The sequence below is a fragment of the Vigna angularis genome, chromosome 3, assembly GCF_016808095.1.
Source record: "Vigna angularis cultivar LongXiaoDou No.4 chromosome 3, ASM1680809v1, whole genome shotgun sequence".
Lineage (NCBI taxonomy): Eukaryota > Viridiplantae > Streptophyta > Magnoliopsida > Fabales > Fabaceae > Vigna > Vigna angularis.
In genome coordinates, this window is record NC_068972.1 from 15325164 (window position 1) to 15350146 (window position 24983).

Sequence of the window (24983 nt, forward strand, 5' to 3'; positions counted from 1 at the left end):
TTTTTTTATTTATGATATTGTGATGATGATGAAACATATATGTGTTTAGAGTAATTCCATAGATCACATGGATAGATTCTATGGTGACATTTTAGTAGTATAAGCATTGATGTGAGAGTCCAAACGTTGGAGATAATCATATATCATTTTAATAATCATCCAAGCTCAGGTAGAGTAAAATGGAGTATGTGGTGAAAGGTGTATGGTCATAGTCTAGGGGACCTTGGCTAAAGACATCAACGGACTGACCTTGTGTGTGGTCAAGTGCAATGACTTTGCAGAGAAGTAGAGACTACTAGAAGTGCATGACTCTCAAAATTTCACATTAATTCTTTATTCATATATTTTAGTCTAAAATGAGTATTACATATAACAGGGTTGTTTTATGAATGAATATTGTATGATGTTTATTTTCATATTTATTTATAAAAACTCTTTTAATACATTAACTTACTATTTTTTCTCTATTTGTTTTTTATTGTTTGCTATGGTTACTTTAATAAATAAAATATCATTATTAATCATTATATTCATCTTATATTTATTTAACAATTAAGATTATATTTATATAAGATGTTTATCTTATTCAATAATTAAAAATGGTATTCATGTAACAATTTTAAAAAATATTGATCCGACTCTTTATAATTATAAGTTTTAGTATGAAATGTTTATTAAAGTTATTCAAATTTTTAAACGTGTAATAGTATCCACTTAATCAAAATATTTGAAATAAGTAGGTCTAAGCTTAAATCTTTTCATATAATTTTTAGTATAAAATGTTTATTAAAGTTATTCAAATTTTTAAACGTGTAATAGTATCCATTTAATCAAAATATTTGAAATAAGTAGATCTAAGCTTAAATCTTTTCACACTCGAATAAAATTTTCATACCAAAATATTCCTTATAAAAATAATTGTGTAATCTTTGATCTTTTATTATAACTGAAAATATGTGAGAATAAGATATATTGTTATCAAATCTAAATGCATAAATATTCTGTTAACTAATAATCAGTTAAAAAATATATCTTATGTAATTCAGAAGAAAATATATATTTTAAAAGCTATATCAATTTTTCCATTAATAAAAAATAAATAACTTTACAACGAAATGTCTGTAATATCTGTTATGTGTATAATTAACTCCAAAACACAACTGTGTTCCAAAGATCATATTTTTTAAAAAAGTTTGAATTTTATATTTTTCTTTAATAAATTATGCGATTTCTCACTCTTTTTCAAGTTTTTTTTTTTTCAGTAAACATGGTTTCCATAATTATAAAGTGATTTATATTGATGTATTAGTTCATTATTTTTTTAACAAATATAATGTTGGAGGCTGATTTCACTATAGACATAGCCAAACACTTTTTTTTTACATTTTTTTAAAAATCATACACAATAAGTTTTCGTACAAATTTAACACACAAACTCTTGTTTCTATCGTTATAGTATTTTCTTTTCGTCATATTTTATTAAGAAAAAAAGCTGGGAGTGAGAATAACAAAGTCTTAATGTTTTTGTAGAGAAAATAGAATGGAATAAAAGAAATATATAAAAATTGAAAATAAGTTCATGAGAGCTCCTCCCTATACCACCACCCCCTTCTCCCTCCACCTCTCCAAATTCTATTATTTCCAAAAGTAACCTTTAAGTTAATTTTTTTTTACTTTTACCATTTAGATTTTATTTTTAAACCCTAATTCTACCCTCCCTTATTTGCACAGTCACTACACCCCACCCCCACTTCTCTCTCTCACGGATCTCTTCTCCATTTCTGTTTTCTCGCTTCTTCTTCCTTCCCTTTCACTTATGATTTTCGTTTTCATTTGTCATCCCCGTTTCTTCTTCCTTTGCATTTCTGTTTCACTGCTTCCATTGATTGTTGAGTGGTGGTGTGGAGGATTGTCCAAGAGCAGGCGCACACATACAAACGAAGAGGCACGGTGTAGGAGAGAAGAAATAAAGTGCGTTAGTGTTGTGTGCACCGTGTAGAAAAAAAAATTAAAAAGAGTGAATAGAAGTGAGGAGTACCGTGTGAAGAAGAAAGAAAGTCTGTGTGTGTGCTGTGAGAACCGTGAAGAACAAAATAGAAAGGATGGTTGTATTTTAAATTGTTGAGTGTATATTTGTTGTGAGTTTGTTAGATTTCAGAGTGTTGTGCTTATGTATTTTAGATTTCCAGAAAAATGGTTAGTTTATTAATAGAGAATATATTTCCAAAATTCTACAATTTCTGTGTGGGGGGTGTAGAGATGATTTTATAGTGGGGACCAGAATTCAAAATGGTGAACTTTTCTCCTTTGTTGCTGTTAACATCTTTTTCTCCTTTATTCCATTACTACTGTTTGCACATTCAAACCAATCTTCTCCATTTTAACTAATCACTATCTTCCCACTAATGTCTCACTGTATCTCAGAGTTTACACTCTCCAGAGATAAGAAGAAGAAATAAGAAGTGAAACGAAAATGGAAAACAGAGAAATAGAGATGGGTGGGATGAAGTTGTGCAGCAAAAATAAGATTTTCAAATTAATTAAAAAATCTTAAATGGTAAAAGTAAAAAAGGTTTTAAACTAAGGATAAAATTGAAATTAAAAGAATTTGGGGAGGTGGAGAAAGATAGTGTGGTGGTGGAGGGAGCAACACCCTAAGTTCATTCTTAGGAGCTACTTTTACTGGATCTATGGCCCAAATAAGTTACAGATCTTTTGGGTATTTTCCTTCAAATTTTTCTACAATCCACAGTATCACTTTTTTATCTTCATGCACTCTGATAATTATTACCTACACCCCCATACTAACTTTAAAATGACCAAAATATCTTCCGTGCTGAAACATTCACTTCTACCGTTCTACTGTGACTGTCCTTATCACTCCTTCTATTTATTTAGAAACCACATTCTAGAAATTCTATTATGAAAATCTAATTTAAGAAATTTTGAAAAACTTATTTAATTTTTTTTAAAACAAATATCCAAATGTAATTTTTATGAATGGTAAAATAATTAATTCAAAAAACTATGAGGATGCAGTTGGAAATTAGGAAACTGCAGAGAAAAAAAGCTTGACAATTTCAGTTTCTGATATAGACTAACCCATCTAAAATAGAAGAATTGAATGGGGGAAGTTTCTTTCTGCACCCTGTCAAATTTCTCCTCACATCCCATTATTTCAGATTTTATTTTCTGAAATACAATAAATTCCTGAAAGTTTTATCAATAAAAGTGGGTGAATGTATGTAAGTGTCTTTCAGAAAAAAAAAAATCACAGAAAGAATGGTACAGACTTCATGTATATTTTTATAAACACAAGGTGGTAATAGCATAAAGAATGGATTTTTAATCAGATTTTCCTTTCTTGGTATGAAATAAATTAGGAATTTAGTATTTCCAAAAGGAGAAAGAAAATATGAATAAGTGAGAAAAGTTTTTAAAGAAAAGTTCATAAAGATTTATATGGTTTTTTACCTAACCTTTTGGTTCATTTGAGACCACCGAAAGGCGAAAAGCTAATAATATTTGGTCTCTTTGTTTTATCATGCAAAGAAGTATTTCTACATTTTGTTACACCAATTCAAAAGCTAAAAATTACATCCTAATTTGCATCAAACATTAAAGAAGCATTACGCAGAGTTAAGTGATGATAACCGCTTTTTCTATTGTGTATCTAAGAGTTGCATGATTGCACGTACTTTTCATTGAGTGTAACTTGCAAAGTTTCAAAAGAAAAATGATTTGAAGTTAGTTGCATAGAGAGAAGAAGTATAATATATATATCTTGTTGATGAAGGGAAGTGGAGAGAGAATGATGTTAATAATATAATTAATGGTATTATTGAAAAACCATTGTTAGAAAGGAACAAAGTGAAAAGGTTCCTGGAAATTTCATAGCCCAAATTCCCGCTCTTATCTCTCACTTTCAAGATTCAAGTGCGAAATGAAGGACATGCATTATGGGGTCCACCTGGCAATTTCCGTAGGGCCACATGTCCTACATCTACTCACCTTCACGGGTCCTATATCCTATATCATTCCAGGTTACACCAACAAGGGAATCTATTTGGATTATCTTTCCTTTCATTATTACTTTCTTTTTATCATTTTATCAACCACTCACTCTTCTGCTGCAAACAACACCACTATTTCTTCCTACTCCATGCCTTTTCAATATTTTACTTTATTACCAATTTATCATGTGTGAATTTTAAATTGGTATTCTTAATAATTATTTAAAGTATTTTAATATTAACTTTATAAAACATAAAAGTCGCATTCTACTTTAGGTTTGCGGGTTCTATGTGGGAAATTATAAGAAAATGTAATTTATTGAATTTATAATTATTATCTTATTAGTATAATATTCATGGTCCATTTCATAGTCGGTGTTTGTTTTTAGTTCCGTATAGCGTGCAAAATGCATCCTGTTGTAGCTTTTGAACAGCATCAATCGAATGTATAAGAAATACTAAAACTAGACTTTGTCGTTGTCCATTGCATACGTTTCATTACCATATATAATTTTGTTTTCTTCTCTGTAGATTAGGTTTCAAATTTATCTTTTATAGTTTTTCTGATACATCAAATTATTAATGACGTATGAAAAATGTTGTATGTATTAGTCAAAATCCATACTATTTAGTCCAAAAACTGATAGAAAAAAAAATTATTCGTAATTAATACATTATAAGGAACCACAGTTAAAAAGAAAAAGACTTGAAAAGAACAAATTTGAAACCTAAAGTAGAAATAAGTGACTAAAATTAGTTACTAATATACCAAAGTGGTAAGCACACATGAATTTTTGGCTGGAATATGTAGTTGGTCAATATGATCAAGTGAAAACATGCTGGAAGTGAAATAATGCTGGAAGTGAAATAAGTTATGTTGGAAGTTTGGGAATACTGTTATGATGAAATGGAAATCTTTGGAGAATTCAACAAGAATAAGCATATAAAGGATTTAGCTGTATGAGCAACATGCTCTTCAATACAACACATACTTAGCTTTAATTAGTAGCTAGGGAAAAAGACACTCAACTACAAATAACATTATAAGATGATAATAACAAAAATTCATAAGTAATTTGAGTTTATGGACAAATTATTGATGATAAAATAATTTACTAGTAAAATGATGGTTGATAAATTCTACAATGAATCGCAAAATCTAATTACAAACAACTACAAATATATGTTAGTAATTATCTATAGATTCTGATCACCGATAAAATTCATTAATAAAAATTGCAACTAGGTCTTCTTCTTTCTCTTTCTCTTTCTTTTATGTTAGTAGCAGCATTTGTCATTGCCACCTCCCTCCTCATCTTTATCTTCTTTTTTCTTCTTTCTCCTCTTGTTTTCCCTCTTTCTTCTCATGTCAGTTGTTATTTTGCATATTTGCTATATGTTTTTGTTGTCATTACTGCTACTGTCATTGACTCTGACTTATCTTCTTCTTTCTCCTCCTTCTCCTTCTTTTATTCTTCTCTTCTTCTTCAAACCAACTCTCCTTTAATATTTAAAAATTCTCATCCAACTAAACGAGAAATTTATCGCTCAATGTATTGATGACTTTACTTTAAAAAAAATTCGTCTATAAAAAGAATAATAAATTACAGATAAAATTTACAGGAAATAGACAGTCAAATACCGAGGTATATATTGTCAAATTTTATAGAAAAATTTTATCAAAGAATTTAATATTGATAAAAATATATCTTAGTAATTTTTGTAGTGTAAATATTCTTGTAATGTAAAAAAGAATCCACATGAGTATAGAGAAAAGAAAATGGGGGCTAGCACATATAAGAAGGTGATGAAGTAAAAGGGTTGTAATGTTTTTGGGAGGTAAAATGAGGATTTTGGTCCATTGTATTAAAAAGGGGATGAAGACATTAATGAGTGGATAGGTTAGTAGTTTAGGAAAGGATACATATATCTCGTATATAATTGAGAAGAAGTTTGATGCAGTAAGAAATACTATTTTCTGTAAATGGATTGAACTATCTCAAGTACTCTTAATAGTTATATGATTGATAAAAAAAAATTATATTTTACCATGATAGTGTATAGGTGGGTTAAGTTATTTTCAGTGATGAAAGAGCAATGCTTTCTTAATTTTGAGGTTGCTCACACACTTATTTACACTTGTTTGGTGGCACACAGAAAAGGAAATATTAAAATTTAGATCTCTTACCTTACAACTACCAATTTGAAAGAAAAAAAGGAAAAAAAAAAATAGTCATTATCATAACTCTACCAATATTATCGGTGACACTTGTGAGATAGTTTGAGTTTTTTTTTTCTCATATTTAAGCATTTTGTTCAATGTAGTAACACAGTTCTAAAAAGATTTTAATTTGGTCTCAATTTTATTTAAAATAAATAAAAATGCTCCTTTTTAATAAATGTATATAAACGCCATTAAGAGAGTGACAAGATGAAAGAATAAATATTCTAGATTATTTATTTTGGGACAACAACTTATAAAAGCATAGGAAAACAACAAATATAAGTATATCATGCCTAAATCCTTAGCATACAAAATAACGTTCGTGATTTGCACAAGGATGTTACTTGAACATAATTCCACCCCCATTCATTAATAAGAGTAGTTATTTTATTATCTTGTACAAAATATTTTTTGCTGTATTAGTAAAAGTCATCTTCGATCACCTAATTCAGACCCAAATAAATCAAATTTTGTACAAATATTTAAGTGCCAGATGATTCAAAACGTACGTGTAAACCTTTTAAAGCCACTCTATTATGCTAACTCGTCTATTGAGAGGAGACAACATATATATATATATATATTTAGAATCCAGGGTTCTGTTCAAAAAAGTGTATCAGCTTTACTTAATCATTCATTATAATTTTTTACCACTTTTATAATTGAAGTGTGATCAATGGAGGACACGGAAACGAAATAAAAAAAAAAATCAAATTTTGAAATAACGAAGAACTAATAAGGAGTGTTGTAAAAGGCTAAAAGCTTTAACCATCATTGCACATCCAACTCAACCAACTGGTGTTTCTTTTTATCATTATTTAGCAAAAAGAGCTCATAATCTCCAAGTGGATCTACCATGGCATTCTAAGTTTGATCACATTTGCAAAAGGAAAAAAAAGAAAGAAAGAAAAAATCTGAACCATCTTCTCTTTCCCCCATCCCCATATATACCAAAAGACAAGGAAAGAGAATGATTATTATTATGAAATATTTACATGTATATATTGATATATGTGTGTGAAAAGGAAAAGGAAAAGGAAAAGCTTTGATGGAAAATTTTACTTTTAGCAGTTCAAACAAAGACGTATAAGCAGTTGCACATGAGGAATTGGGCAGATTCATATCATTTGCAACGACGTCGGTCCCATTTGGGAATAAAAAAGAGGGTCAGAAAGGTGACGTAGTGAGTGAAGGGTTTTTAAGGGCAATGCAGTGACTCATCAAACCCTAAATTATGTGGACTTTATTATTAGGGTTTGGGAATTATTTGTTTGCTCTTTGTCGGCAAATGCAGCATCTAAATCATAAATTCATGGATTGAGGTGTTTTTTCGAGTCATATCGTACAGTTTGATGTATGAGATCATATGAAAAAGAAGAAAAAGATGTACATCTTCATAATTATAAAACCCGCTGTAAACCATTCATGCATGTGATAATATTTCACTTTTTGTCCCCCTTATGTGTGTATATAACTCCTTTTACCTTTCCTCTCACAATTATTTTATTTCCTACTCCATGCTTTTCTTCTCTTTTCAGCTTTCATAAATCACCCTCTATCATTTTCCCTCTTAATAGATTAATGCACAAATATTTTACAACTTTTTCTTTTAAATTTCAGCCAACAAAGAAAAACCAGGGAATAGATTAAGGAATAAGCTAACAAGAAATCTACAATTCAGAAGTAGGTTAATTATTAACAAAATGTTCTTTATGTATGGTAACTTTTTTCGGGAAAAGGCAGAAACATTATAACTCATAATATCATCATAGAATGACAATAAATGATCATATGAATTTAAAAAATAATATTATCACACATTTTTACATTCGCCGAATATAAAAATAAAATATCATAAAAGTATAATGTTTTATTTTTTTTAAGAAAGAAAAAAAAAATAAAAATAATATTAAATAAATATAAAAAATTTAAGTACGTGAAAGAATTACTTTCAAAATTCATATTAATGATTATTTATTTTTTATTACAGAAAAATTATTAAGACGAATATCCAAGACTTGGTATAATTTATAAACTATCATAGTCAATTTTGTAATATTATTAATCAAAATGTATAAGAAATCACGTTAATATATTATTATAAAAGTGAAGAAACTTAGTATACAGATACATCTCATTTTGTGATTAAATTGCATTGATAATTCTTTTTAAATTTTATTTGTTAGATTAATATAAAGTGTAATAAACGTAATAGCATGCCTTAATTTATAACTAACTAAAATGAATTTGTAAGGAGTGATGTGAACATAAATAAGTAGTGTATATAGAGATAGATGAATGGAGGATGGTACAGTGGCTTTAGACATGAATAAAGCTTATTTACATACAAAAGGAAAGAAAATGTACAGATTATTTGCCCCCACACCACAGTGATACAACCAGACGAATGTCCCACGTCTGCTAAGTGCAACTTCCTTCTCATATTTAAATTCTGCATGAGTGAAACTTTTCCTCAAAATGATTGATCAGGATCTTTCATCCATAACACAAAGATTGCCTTTACAGAATTACAGTGGAACAAGGATAAGAGCGCATTATCCCCTGTACCTCGATGCACGTGAAAAAATAAATAACATTCTTGTGTTTTATGTTCTGTGTGTTTCGTCATCACACTGTATAAACATTACTCTCATTATTAATCATTCATGTACTCATTTTTTTTTTATAACTATTCATACAGTATATATTTATAATTGAAAATTACGGTCGTAATTATTTTAAAATCAATAATTGTATCATAACAGTACGTGAAAATACATAACAAATGTACAAAGAGATTAAACACGCATTGTCCTCACAGGGTACGTAGTAAGAAGCAAAGGAAGTGGGAAAAAACAAAGGTTCTTGTTTATTGGTTACATGTGGAATGGTCTTGTTTGTATGATTGTATGAATTGTACGTGAATCGGAAGTTTCGTTTGAATTTATGTTATTGTTTGTATGTATGTGTATATATATATTGATTGAGTGTGTCTGGTTCTTTCACACAGGCCAATAATCATCGATAGTAACAAAGGCATGATTTGGAAATAATGACAAAGTATGAGAGCAATGAAACTACAAAATTGCCGTTACTGGTTTGGTATGTAGAGATGAAGCTTGACCCCAACTTTTAGAGCTTACCCATTTCTCATCATTCCATTGTCTCATTCTCTTCCCATTTCTTTATTTTATTTTTTCCCAATTTACCTTATAATAAATATATATATGACTCTATCCATTAGGTTGCGTCAATATTATATCAACTATCGTCTATGCAAACGACAATAACATCGGCTACATATTTATAAGTAAATTAGTCTCTCGCATAAATATATTGCTGTTGTTGCAAGTGGACGACATTAAAGTTTCAATCTTAATCAGTGGGACCTCTTGTTTCAAGTTTATCAGAAATTAGTGGGGACCTATGGACCATGCCATATGCATGGCTCAATTACAGCAAATCACACCATCAATGAAGATAACTTAACTTTTTTTTCATATAAAACAAAACTTTCTTTGCATAATAACTTCTAAAGGACCAACAAAATATTTTTTTTTTCATTAAAAAGTAATAAGTTTAAGAGGTTCTAGTTGTTCTATATATTCAATCCCTGCCTTCTGCAATTACATCATAAAGATTAATTATTAGCCTGCAAATCACTTTCAATTCTTGGATTCTAAAATATTATTCAATCTCTTTTGTTAACCAACAAAAACTATATATATCTTTTTTTTTACCATGAACAATGTTATTATATATATTATAAATTAATTAAAGAAGGCGGGTGATTGTACAATGAGTTGAATATACTTCACCGAAGAAAAAAAGAAAAGAAGAGAGAGTTGAATAGACCTATATGGTTTCCTTTTGTCAACACATTTCAAGGAAAAGAAGGTTGAAAACAATCCTTCACCTTTTCATTGATTGATAGGGATATTTACTATATATGTAGAGGGATGTGATATATTTACTAAGTGCAAGCTTTTTACTCCAAAAACATAACAAATAAATTAACAAAGTAGATCGAGACACCCGTGGGAATTATACAAGAAATTTTATTCAAATGGAAAACCAATTCAATGTTTATAAATTTTATACATATATATATATATATATATATATATATATATATATATATATATATATATATATATACATGCATCAATTATTTGATAGTAGTACGAGCAAAAAGGTGTAATCATGGTTGTTGAGACGATGTTTAGAAGTTAAGAAACCAATGCTTAGACTGGCAAATCAGAGATTTTATGGGCATTATGAACGACGTCAATATTTCTCAGCATGAAATTTTGCTTTTTGATTTATTAGTATGCAATTGAACTAATGCAAAAATTTGTAAATCTATTAAAAACTTTAAGCTAATCAAACAAATATTTGGTTGGATAGTTCACATGTTAATTAATTATATGCACGTGCATAATTAAATATATTTTTTGTGTGTTTTTTATTAGAATTAAATAACTAAATATGAGCTTTGATGATGATTCATAAATTTGTTAATAATTAAGAATTAAATATGTTTTTAGTTTTTTAATTTTTAGTAAAAATGGGAATTAGTACATTACTTCATATAAATGTGGATTTACTCTTTTTAATCAATTTTTTAAAAATTTATTTAATATTTTAAATATGTTTCATAATAATATTTGAGTTGTTTATCATGACATATGATACGTTAAATAAATTTTAAAAGAACTAGATCCACATATTTTTAAAATTAAAAGACTAAATTAGACTAAAATTTTAAATATGGACTAATTTTAATTTTTACTAAAAAGTTACAAAATATAAATATGTTTAGCCTTAAATTAAACCATGCGTTTTTATGAAGTACTTTGAAGAAATTGTTCCCTTTTGGAAAAGGCAAATTTATTAGGTATAGTAGGAGTGAGTTGGAACACAAGGAGTGTCTCTAACTCAATATTACTTTGGAAAAGTGACTAAAGAAGGTGGACTATGCCTACATATATTTATGAAAGTTGTTCTAACTTAGTAGTCTCCAGCGTTGAAACTCAACAGGGACAATTTCATTGTCTTTATTAGTATGACCTAGGTCAAATTTCAAAGCTGGATTAAATTATATGTAGCGAGTTTTTAAATAATACTTTTTTATCAGCAAGAGAAAAAAAAATATACAAATGTAAGGAAAAACCATTGAGTATTTTCTTCTAAATTATTTAAAAGAGTGGATGTATTTGTATCATTTCTCAACTAATGTATTATAATTTATAATGTGAAAAATAGATTATATCATTTAAATGTATTATAACCAATGACATTTTACATTATATAGGATCGTAGGAACAGAGTGAATGAAATTAAACGAGGGTGATTTTGTGGAGTGAGACAGTTCAATAAATTAGTGTATGGCCCTTATTATTGTCTAGAAACAGAACAATTAATGAATAATTGACTACATCTTTTGAAGAATGATTAATGTAACATAACAGTGAGAGATCATACAAAGAGATTAAAACAAAATTCTCAAAAGTTTCTTATATAATATGAAAGAAACGGATGGAATCATCTGAAATCAATTCAAAATATACTATTCAGAAAAAAAAATAGGAATTCACGATAATTAAATAAAGTCAGTAAAATAAATAATATATAAATAAAAAGAAGAACGCGCAAAAAAATGGCAAAAAAAGCATCGAGTTATTTAATTATTTTATTGTAATTATTTATTAAATTTAATTTATATGTATTATTGATATAAAAAACTTACCCTGTCAATCAAACAAAACTCATCTTATGTATGACTGTTTAAATAAATATTGTAAGAGTTAATAAATTTATAATATAAAACAAATGTGATATGCAAAAAACTATTAATATTCTGATTTAATAATTTTATTTCGTGAAAAATTTTAGCAAAGTATATTTCGTAGCATATTTTCTATTATTGATTAAAAATTTGTAATTTTTAACAATTTTTCTTAAAAAAATTGGAGTATATATATAAGAAAGACTTTCACTAGCATTTATCTTATTCTATAGCACATATGATATTAGTTTAATGTTTTATTCAAAGTTTTCATGACATCGTGTTGATTTATTATCATACACACATCCTCAATTTAATTACAATTACATAAATTAGCATTTCCAATAATTTGATAAGTAATTTATTATCATCATATTCATAGTAAAACTAGTGGCATAAAGTAATATTCAAGTATTCCATAAGCAATATAATTTTTAAAACATTACATGTTAATTATATTCATTGTAAGATAAAAAAAATATATAGAAAATTTCAGTAAAGAACAGTGTACACTGACAGAAAATTGCATAGTTAATTTTTTTTGCCAATAAATAAATAAAAATGTAATTAACGTAAAATATTCTGTAGGATTTCTTGATCGTAAATTAAAAAGTGTATTTTATTTTTTAAAAAGAAAACTAGCATATATATATATATAATGATGAAATTGTACTGGGAGGAGACGCATTGAAAAAAGAACGTAAAGGACGGAAGACAGCACGTTAGATGGAATAGTCACTTTCTTTCGTTATTCGAAAGCGCTATTATATGCATTTCCTCTTTAAATTTTAATCAATTTTCAAATTTGTCATTTTCAAACAGAGAAATGAAGATAGACACAAATGCAGGAGCCAATAAGTGCTTCAGTATTGTTCACCATGTACCAAAAAGCCCTACGTGATCCAACATATTATTATTATTATTATTTATTTATTATTATAATTCATTTTTCATCTTATCTCAAATTCCTTAAAATAATTTTGGTAAAGTTAATAACTATTTAAGATCATTAATATTTTCTTCCAAAATCTCTTCAATAATAATAATAATAATAATATCAAACATAAATTTGTCTATTTACTCCCGTTTATAAAAATGGTATGTAGTTGTATTGTCCAACGTTTAAGAAATAAATATATATAATAATAAGTGATTTAGATAATGACATTTTAATTAAATTATCACGTTGTATATATTTAAATATCATATTTTTATATAAAATGAGTTGTTTTAAATATACGCAACAAGAATAATTTAAATGAGCTTGTATAATCTGAAATGTTTACAGATATACGCAGTTATAATCTATGCATTTTACTTTAAATAAGACTGCTCCTGAAAATGATATAAAGTATTGACGGAAAAAATAAACTAGTATTGAATTTTATGTGTAAATAGAGTTTACAGTATTATTTCTTACCTATTTCATGTAGCTCCGATAGTATATATGCAACTGTATGTGTAAGAATTATTAAAAAATAATGACGATATTATTATTGTTAATAATATTTCTATTATTTTTAGGTTAAGTGAAAACGATATATTCTTTACCTTCTTGCTTTTTTAAATTGTGACAGTGACAATTTGACGATATTCAATTTATTTAATGGTTTAAATATTCAAAGAAAAACGCTCCAATTTGACAACCCAAAAAGAAAGATCAATTTAAAAACGTATCACTATGATTAGGGCTTTTTTCCCTCAATAATTGAACCATTTTTGAATTTGTAGCTAGAAATTAATCTTTTTCAAATGAAAATTTATTTGAGTAATAAATATTATTTTTTAATATTTTTCATACACAATTAAAATGAAATTTTATTCACTGTACTTAAAAAATTGAACGAGGTTGCTTTACAATGACTATTATCGATCAATCTTATACCATCATCACTTATGAATCTTGACTTTCGCCAGGCAAATAATATTACAGCTAATAATGTAATGTTAAATAAATACAAATATTAAGACCAGTAATATTACATTTTTTATTCAAAAGTTCAACTTGAAATTTAAAAAAAATAAAATCTATAACTGTTGTCATTAAATAAATTAGGCTAATAATGACAGTGGAATAAGGTAGAAACTTGAGAGGAAATGAATATCCATTCATTTAACTGAATGTTTTATTCCTCTCTCAATTTCAGTGACTAAAATGAAAGAAGTAAACATATAACAGAACACTAATATTATATTTATTCGTTTAATTTAATTTAGTTTTAAATGAATTATTATTATTCATTAAAAAATAAAAGAAAAAAAGAAAAAAAATGGGAAGACCAATTGCTCCACGCCACTGGTAAGCATGCTCGGAGATAAATGAAATTACAAATAAGTCCAATATTTGAATTTTAATTTCAAAATTAGGAAGGAATCTGAACCATCGGAAATTACCCCGAACACACGTGAACAGAAGAATTTTTGTATTATTGTGGGGTCATTTTCGAGAATGATTCGATGAGAATCAACCCGTGACGGGGTAAGGTTAAATCGGTAACTACAAACTCTAGGCGGCTGAGTCTTACTCATAGTGCCACTTCTGTTATTTCCATTAAAGAACAGGGGTGTTTTCGGAACAAAACTATTCACTTTAAAATATCCTCAGAAAATGACAAACTTTCCAACTTGAAGCCCTCGTCTTCTAGTATTGTCACATAAATTAAACTTTTAAAAGACTACCATAAATGAACTTCCCACAATACCCTTCTTAATTATTATTATCAAGGAATATTTGTAAATATTCTCTCTTTTTCCCATACAGTTTATAGTGTAGAATTAACTGTTTCAACAAAACAAAAATTTAAAGTATGGGAATCAATCTACGTGCGTTTCAATCTACTTATAGTAATTCTGAATAAAGTTTACTTCACCATACTAGCACAACTTTTCATACACTTTTCACAATCAATTTCTCACTCTCTTCTTCACTAATAAAATTCTTATAGATGACATAAATATGTGAATGTGTAATATTTAATTTTTAAACTTAAATATGAACATAATATATATATATACATATATATATATATTTAAATTATTAAGATTCTATTTTAAAATTTATGTGATTATAATTTATGTATTAATAATCGATATTAAAAAAAATGTAAATATGTACTACTTTGTATTAGATTCATTATCATATCCTTTTTTATATATAAATACTTATATTTCTGAGATTAGACATTAATTTTATATTGATAAGGATAATTAAACTCAGTCACTGCCATGATCGCTACTCATTGATACAAGACATTGATACACTGGAGTTGGTGGAATTTGAAAAAGAAAACACACTTTGATTCCTTGATATAGGCAAAATAAGTTAAAGTCATATTTTTTTTACACAACTGATTCACATATTAAAGATTTAATTTAACTTTTATGAACTAATCATGTAAAAAATAACATTATGAGTAATAAATTATATAGAATACGGCTTTAAAAGTAATTATTACAAATTTAACGACTATTCATTATGAGTAAAATAAATAAATTAGCAATACCAGATAAAAGTTGTAATTAATATGATTTTTAAGACGGTTAAAACAAAAAATATCAAACTTATTATTGTTCGTATTATTTCAATATATATATATATATATATATATATATATATATATATATATATATATATATATATATATATATATATATATATATATATATATATAACAAGTGGGAGTATAAATTATTGTTATAATAGTTATCATCACCTATTTTTAATTATAATGCATATATAATATTCCCCACGTGTATATAAGATTCAAATTAAAGATAATGCTTGTGATTATAAAACACGATATTCGTAGTGTCTCTTGTATTAATATATTTTAAAACTAAATGTATATGGAAGAGGAAAAGCTTATACTAAGAAATAATTTTCTTAATCATGAGAATTTAGATATTTAAGTCTTGCAAATAATAGCATGGACAATTTTATCACAATCCACCAGTTTTACCAATATTAATATATCATTTGAAATTTCCTCTTAATATGAATTTTGTCAGTTAAACTAATATTTACATACATTATTAACAAAAACGATAGTAAAACTATTTTGAATGAGCATAAAATGGTATAGCAGTATTGTTTTGAATTAATAAAATAGAATGAGTAAGTTTTAAGTAAGTAATTATGTACTCGAGAAAAAAAAAAGTGAAGGGCTTTTTATTAATATGAAGGAAGGGTAGGGGCATATATATAGCTAGAAAGAACAGTGGCTAAAAGAAGTATAATATATAGATTTTTTATTAGAATGCAAATCCAAAGCGTGGTTTGTTGTATTGTTGTGCCAGCAAACACCCTCGTCTCCACACCATAAAAGGAGGAGAGTTTCCTGGTTTTTGTCTTCCTCTAGTTGCACAAATCCCACCTTTTCTGTCTCAATTTCCTCTCTTTTTTTCTTAGTTTTTCAGAAGAAATTCATCTTGCTGCAGCTAGCTAGAGAGCTTCTGCAACAAGTTGAGTGAAAGAAACAAACAAGAGTTGTTTGTAAATTAAGTAAGGGAATATTTTTGAATAGATTCTTCTTCCCTTTTCTTTGGCTAACTTCAATGTCAAACATCACAAGCTGTGATAGTGGGAGCTTCTCTACAGAAAATACCAGAGAAGATGCAGCAGTTAAGCAGCAACCCGAGATGCTCGCTCAGTTCCCTAGTCCACATTCTCTTACTTCAACCACAACAACAAATAACAGCAATGCTTCCAACACAAATTCACAACCACCTGCACCTGTTAAGAAGAAAAGGAGCCTACCAGGAAATCCAGGTATAACTTTTTCAACAGCCATCTCAGAAAAAAAGTTTACTCTTTTGAGGTCCTACTTACATCAATATTCATGATTCTTTGTTTTCTTCTTCTTCTTCTCTTCCTTTCTGACCTTTACTAGTTTAAGTAACATTTTCTAATAATTGGCTTTTCAATTATTTTTTTTCAGTTTTAAAAAATGGATGGTCAAATTAAAGCTGCAGCCATAGATCAATATTCTCATCTATGTCCTGCTCATGCTATATAACAAAGAATTCTGGTATATATATGTATATTTCATTCATGGAAAAAATCTTCACCACTCGTTGATTTTAAAAATGAAATAATAATTTGTCTGTATATTTTACTAAAAAAGGGGTTTTATATAATGAAATTAAGAAAATGATATCCCACAAAAGGTGAACATCAAATTTCTGGACGATGACATGCTTAATTAATTACAGCATGCTTAATTAAGATACGAAGAGATAAACACCATGAAATTAAGATAAGGCCTTGATCTGTTAGAAGTCAGCTTCTTTGAAACGGTGAGAAGGATCTGGGTATGTTTTAAGGCAGAATTTGATAACCCAAATGAAGAATTATTGGGGAGTAATTAGTAGTCGAAGAAACTATAACTCAATTATTGCCTTGTAGGGCTTTATTACAATCATTGATGTTCACTGTTGACTTTGCTTGACTACTTGTTTCGTTTGTTTTTTTGTTTCACAATAGTTTCAAGATAAAAGGACCATATATACATGCTTTTATATCTCAAATAACTCTTGCTCTCCATGTGTTTGAGTATTCTTATGTGTTTGTTTTCTTGTGTCTGTATCTGGATGCGTCAAAAAAAGAATGAAAGGGTGTGGAAGAGACAAGGAGAGAGAGTTCTTGGAGTTTTGTTGCTTTAGTTTAAATTATATATATTCTATCTTTCTCTTTCCATTCTTCTCATCTTCGTGTGAACCAAGAATCAGATGTTGCATTCTTCTTCTTCAACTCCATTATTATTACAAATTATACCTCATCACTTCCTAGTTTTTTGTCACTTTCTTCACCCTAATTAAATATCCATTGAAACAACTTGGAACAATAATTATCATTATCTTGCTTTGAGTGCCATATAATTGCACATTAAGCTACTACTAAGAGAAAGATAGATAATTGTACATAGTTTAATTACCATTTTGGAACTGACGTGTGTGCAGATCCAAGTGCTGAAGTAATAGCTTTATCACCAAACACACTAATGGCAACAAACCGGTTCATATGTGAAATCTGCAACAAAGGGTTTCAAAGAGATCAAAACCTTCAGTTGCACCGGCGAGGCCACAACTTGCCATGGAAGCTTAAGCAGAGAACAAGCACGGAGGTTCGAAAGAGGGTTTATGTTTGTCCAGAACCTTCGTGTGTCCACCACAATCCTGCAAGAGCACTGGGTGACCTCACCGGCATTAAAAAGCACTTCTGCAGAAAGCACGGCGAGAAGAAGTGGAAATGTGATAAGTGCTCAAAGAAATACGCTGTTCAGTCTGACTGGAAAGCCCACTCAAAAATCTGTGGTACAAGGGAATACAAATGTGACTGTGGTACCATTTTTTCAAGGTTCATCATCTACGTCATATATCATATTCTTCTTTTTTAATATATTCTACTATGAATATGTATGTTTGAAATTTGACTCAGCAATATAATTCACCATGGTTTCCGTGCATAAGTTTCATGCAGTACCTGTACTATATAAATAAAATGTTTCATGGGGTCTTTCCTTGACCACACACACCCTTGTTGACTTAAACAATGAACTCCTTACTTTCTACCTTTGAATTTTTTTCGTAAACCTTTGTTAGGTTGCTTTTATCTGTTTTGAACTTTTCTCTCTAGTTTTCGTAAACCTTTCTCTATTATATATATATATATACACACGCAGCCCTTCATCAATGGTCAATAATAATTAGCGAGTAGCATTTATATACACTTTTGCATGATGTGTAGAACTACCAGAACCTAACTCTTTGTATATAGTCAACAAGAATAAGTCACTGTAAATGCATAAACATATATATATAATTTATTTGACTGTCAAAGATTCCCGGGCTAAGGCTCTTTTTATATTTGATAATAATAATACCCATGCATGGTTTTCATGAACAACCTACTTGGCATTATTTATATGCAGCTTGTCAAAATTCTCTCTTTTTTATTTTCTTACTCATGCATTATGAATTACTTACACTGAATCCTTCGAATATTCGGTTTTTCTTTGCAGAAGAGACAGTTTCATTACACACAGAGCTTTCTGTGACGCACTAGCTGAAGAGAACAACAAAGCCAACGAAGGACAATTACCAAAGATAGGTCCAAACTTGCAATGTCAACAGATTCCAAACCTTGTTTCCTCGTTACCAATCAACACCAACGTTGTTCCCAACCCACAACAAATCGGTGGCACCTCGGAGTTCAACCATGCTGAACACAAGCACCCACTGTCACTCCCACACGAGCTAATGCCAATGCCTGCACCAAAACCCTTCAACTCCAACACTACCATGGCAGGAACAGTGTTCTCCAGAAGCCTCTCATCAACCTCTTCACCGTCTCTCCAACTAAGTTCAAACATATTCGAGGAAAACGGGCTCCACCTGGCTGCAGGGTCGCAACACATGTCAGCCACCGCACTGCTGCAAAAAGCTGCGCAAATGGGAGCAACAGTGACGGATAAAAATTTTACCACAAACATGGCACCGCCGTCGTTTGGGGTGCTGCAACAGCATCCGAATGGACAATCCTTCATGAACCAGTACATGCACAGTGGCCAACAGGATCCCAACGTTAGCATCTCCGCTCAGTATAACGGTTTCGGCGCAAATGGGATGAGTGGAGGGAGCGTTGGAATGAACGGTGTGGACATGTTCAACGCTATCTTGGACCAAAGCAAGGCTTTATCAAAGATCATAGAGCAAAGCAACAGAAGCAGTAATGGAGGTGCAACAAATGGAGGTTCAAGTGCTGCTATTAACGTCGGTGGAAGTAAAGGAAGTGAGGATGTGATGACTTTGGACTTTTTGGGAATAGGAGGTGGCGGTGGCGGCGGCGGTGGTGGCGGTGCGCATGGAAACTTTTATGGTGGTGCTCAGCAAGCAGAAAACGGTGCGCCGGATGAGGTTTGGAGAAACTGGTCAAGTAAGAACGCAGGGTTTGAATCATTTTCAGCAACAAGTAGCATTTGAAAGGGTGCAACAAAATTAAACGTGTGTCTTTCTAAAGAGGAAGATGCATTGAATCGTGGACAGTGGTCGATTACCATCAGGAGCAGGCAGTGGAACATTGTAGAACCATGGATAAAATTTGTGCTCAAATTTTAAAATTAAGGATAATGTCAATTTCTGAAACACTTTTATAATACATTTTTTAATCTCTCTTTTATCACAGTACTTATATTATTTTATAGCTTTTTTCTCTATCCCTCTCCACGATTAATTTTTTTTTTCTGAACAAAATTAATGTTGTTTTTTCAATGTATATTTTACATGCATGTTTAAGTGGAGTTGATTTTTAAATGGAAAAATTAGTATTTGGTAGTTTTATTTCGACACCCTCCATTTTGACTGAAGTAGGGACGATACTATGATGAAATTTTGACATCTTTATTATTTCGTATACTTATTAGTATAAATAAATATATTACTAGTATATTCTAAAGAGTTATTTATATTTATTATCATCATTTAAATAGAATATTTTATTACTAAAATGAGTTTTTAATGATTATTTGAGAAAGAAAAAACTGTTGCCAACAAATCACGTTTAAAAATTATAAGTGAGTTCTATCAAATATATGTGCGAAATAGAATTACATATTATTTATTCAATTTGGATTATAATGTGCTTATCAAAAACTTACAAAAATGATCTTTAATTACATTTTGGAAATATATCTGTGTGTATAAATTTAGTAAGAAGTGACAAGAGGAATAAAATTTAGAAATAAAACTTTTAAAAATTGTGATTATGAAGTTCCCATGACAAATGCTATTTACAAGGTCTACATAAAGAAAAATGTCTTTCAAATTAAACATACATAAAAAGAAATATATAAATGCAACTATTTGCAATAAAGTATTGATTGTCTTTCACACATGTTCATGTTGTTATATACCTATATATGTTCATCTGCATAATATAGTCATAGCATGTTATTACATGAATAATATAGAGGATAAGTTATTGAAATATATATAAATATATATAAATAAAAGAAACAATTTTGAACTTTATAGAAATATATTTTAAAACATACAAAAATTATATATTCATACATTGATGTCTTTCAGAAGTCTGTATTAAATATGTGATATAAGAAATTAACATATAATCCAAACAAGTACGTCATGAAGCTTAGTAAGTTAGAAATACAAATCTAGATTAAAAATGCTAACTATTTGGTTACTACTTGACTAGGGTATGCTTTGAAAATATGAGTTTTCCATATAAGTAAAGTATATCATGAAATATAGAATTCTTAGAGTTTTGTGGTTTAGAAACTCAAGTTCAAGTAAGAAAAGCTAGCTAAATTTATAAGTGAACCTAATAATGATGTATATATCAATGTTAGTTCATTACAGCCTATTCGCACATTTCATGGTGTATAAGAACTCTTTACTCAACTATTCATTATAGGAAAAATCATCATTACAACCTAGTTTCAATACTTAATATACAACTTAAACAATAATTCAACCTAACCTCACATGTGTAATTCCAAATTCATCATTATTACTCAACATTATCATATATAATTAGTTTAAAAAAAACCATAATTCATATATAGACATATTCATTTTGCATTTATAAAAAATATTCATATTCAATTTATTAAAAGAGACTAGAAGAAAAAAAATTAGCTTGAACGAAAATTTGCTTGCTAGAACAAAAATGTCTCCTTTTAATGAAAAATCTTTTTGTTTGAGCAAAATAAGATAAAGAAAAAAAATTTGATGTTTATTCTTTTGCTTAACTAAAAATTTACTTGAACAAAAATATAAAAAAAAAATCAACTTTGTGTAGCCAAATAAATTCATTTTCAAAGTGTTACCCAAAATCAATTTAACAAATATACAACTTTTAAATACATTTAAATAATTACAATCAAATTTATTCAAACATCATCCTTGTTTATTTCAATTCAATTTTAATCATTTAAACTCCATATATACTTCATTCACATCAAACTCATAAACTAAGGAGAAATTATAAGAAAATAACTATGTTATGAGAAAATATAATTTATGTTAGTCATGTAAGTAGATTGTTTTTCGATTATTTGAAAAAAAAAACTACTTTTTCTTTATTGTTGTTCTAAACTATTTAATAGTGTGTTTATAAAATTAAAGAAATCATAAAAGTATATAATTATAAATTACAAAATTAAAAATTATAATATTTTCAGATTAATTTCATAAAATTGTAACGAAATTTTTTTTAAAATTTAAAATTGTAAAACTGTAATTATCAAATTATGAAATTATAAAATTGAATTAAAACAAATAGAATATTTTCAACAGCTAATTACTTACGTATTAAATTAGTAAGTAATTACCTATAGGTAAATTACCAACTGATTAGATTTATAGGTAACTTATCCGTAAGTAAGATCCATAAGTAATATATAAGTAAATTTTGTATGTAAGTGTTAACTACAAGAGATTTATTAACATTTTTTTTGTCTTAATCAATATGTAGATAAATCATACTTATTTACGAATTTTGACTATTAGGGATTTTGATAGTAGATAATTTTTTTTTTTGTCTTTAACTCATAAAAAACTATGTTCATAACTTAGTTTAATAAACTATATGCTTTAACATCCATAACTCAAACCATTAAGAATTCAATCATTAAAAGTGTTCAATTCAAAATATTATAAAACAACTATCTATTAATCAAAAGCATTTAAAAAATTTCTAAACAAAACATCATCCACATATAGAAATAAAAATCTTATGACCAAATCATTTTCTCATATAGATTATTTATCCTAAGATTTAAAAAAAAAAACATATATAATTTTTCCTTAAAGCAACTTCCAACCCAACAATAAAACTATTCAAAGACATAGTATATAAACATAACGAAATTTTAGTATATCTTTAATTAAGTTGAAACAGTTACTTTTTTTCACCTCAACAATGTCAATATAATTGATAACAAATTCATAAAAGAAAAAGGAAAACAAAAAATATTTAGAATAAATAAAAACTTATTCTATTTGAAAATGTAGTCAGATAGAAATAAGATTCATGGTTCCTCAGTTGCTCCGAAATGTAATCAGATTCTAAAAAATATTATATATGGAATTAGAGAAACGGTAGAGAAAATATTTTCCGGAGGGAGAAGTAGAAAATTATGAAAATGATGGGTTAGATTTACAATTTAATTTTTATACATAATAAATAATTTTTTTTATAAGAGTCAATTTAATTCATTTATGTAAATCTATTTGCATATTAATATTTTATTATTACTATTTGTGTCTAAATAATTTACACGGATAATTATATACAATTTATATAGATAATAACATTTATAATTTTTTTATTATAATATTTTATAGTAAGTGTTGAAAAATTATTAAATTGTATAATAAGTTTTGATAAGTTTTTTTTTTAAATATTTTCAAATTTTAAAATCATAAAACATCTATGATCATTATTGATGAAAAAAATTACTCTATGTTGAAAAATAAACACTACTTTTTGCATGATAGATACACGTACTTTTATTAATATGAATAATGAAGATTAAGTTATAATTATAAATGAGTAGCTTATACAAGTGTATCAGAAACATATACGAAATTCAAAAGAGAAATCTAAGAAGTAAGTTTTAGGATTGGTTTTGAGTGAAAATATTTCAAGATAGCATATTGAAATTCGACAAGAATAAATTTTACTATATTATGTAATTTATTTATTAAATTACTTATTCATCATAATACAAAATTTTGTATGATAGACAAAAATATATATCTCTCATTAATATAGATAATTAAGATTAAGTTATTTTTAATTTCACAAATGTATATTATCCAGTTAACATAATTATTACATCACTATTTCTCATCATTATTTATAATAAAAGTAAAATCACATGTATTAAAATTTACAGTTAATAAAAATTTCTAATGATACTATATAATCTCATTTAAAAATTATAACAAGACATTCTAACGTTTCTCAAATAAAAAAAATATTTATACCAAAATCGTCAACAACAATTATCCTTCCTTCCTTCCAACTCAAGAAAGTTTGATTCTTTCTTTTTTATTTCATATAAACAATTCGTAGGGAATGTGTATTAAATAATTTAGGTGTTTTTTCTTCTTTTTTAAAGAATCTGTTGTTTTAAAATTTTAATATGTAATTGTACAGAAATAAAGGAGAATCAGGGTTATCTGTTATTGAAATAGTACAGAAAATTGTTTCATGAGTATGAACAAATAGTTGAAAATAGTATACAAAGTCATAATATAATAAATGTGGGTAATTATTTAAGTGCGTATAAATGACATTTTTTAATATTAGCACAAAAATCTCAGACAACTAAGTAATTTCGAAATTAATCAAAAATAAAAAAGAGTAACATTCCCAAACTTTAGATTGTTAATAAACTAAAAAGAAATTACAGCAAACAACCTAAAGACCATAAAAATAATTAAAAATAGGTTTAATACCTCTTTTGGATCGAAAGAGAGATTGTTCAAAGTGATCTTACTTTTTTAAAAAATTCGAAATGGTCCCAACTTGTGAAAAATCGGGTCAAGTTAATTCTTTTTTGTTACGACGTCAAAATTTTAACGGTACAGCTGCCTCGTTGGCCAAAACTTAATGAGTTATCCTATTTTTCTCATACGTGGAATATAACGTGCTAATTTTGAATTTTAAAAACACAAATTACTTGCCACATCAGCTTCATATTCCACCTCTAAAAACGTTAAAGCCACAGATCGCCGCCGTCAACACCTCAGACCACCACTAAGGGTTGGCCAAATCGAGCCTCATCCACCGAGAACCTCCAAAAACCAAATCGGATGAATGTGGGCGTGGTGCTTGACAAAGGGTTGGCTTCCCTCGACACCCATTATAGGGCCTTCTACGCTAAGAGAAGCCCTGGTGATTTGGTCATCAAGGTCGTTGGGGCTCCGAGCC

At 28.0% G+C, this 24983-nt stretch overlaps 1 protein-coding gene across 2 annotated transcripts; it reads left to right on the top strand.

The window, feature by feature from the left end:
- The first annotated feature begins 16305 nt into the window (after nt 1-16305).
- Nucleotides 16306-20201, top strand: LOC108326425 (zinc finger protein GAI-ASSOCIATED FACTOR 1). 2 transcript variants are annotated; one of them, XM_052874643.1, is made up of 4 exons: nt 16659-16793; nt 16963-17052; nt 17984-18380; nt 19045-20201. In XM_052874643.1, the coding sequence occupies exons 2-4, from the start codon at nt 17019-17021 to the stop codon at nt 20003-20005; spliced, it is 1392 nt and encodes a 463-aa protein (XP_052730603.1). In that variant the 5' UTR covers nt 16659-16793; nt 16963-17018; the 3' UTR covers nt 20006-20201. The 2 variants fall into 2 exon arrangements, with proteins under 2 accessions (XP_017415418.1, XP_052730603.1); XM_017559929.2 differs by lacking the exon at nt 16963-17052 and having other exon boundaries at nt 16306-16793.
- The last annotated feature ends 4782 nt before the right edge of the window (nt 20202-24983 follow it).

Coding starts and splice junctions, on each gene's coding strand:
- LOC108326425 (XM_017559929.2), top strand. CDS start 16,580: ATGTCAAACATCACAAGCTGTGATAGTGGGAGCTTCTCTACAGAAAAT. Junction 16,794..17,983: donor GAGCCTACCAGGAAATCCAG/GTATAACTTTTT, acceptor ACGTGTGTGCAG/ATCCAAGTGCTGAAGTAATA. Junction 18,381..19,044: donor TGTGGTACCATTTTTTCAAG/GTTCATCATCTA, acceptor TTTTCTTTGCAG/AAGAGACAGTTTCATTACAC.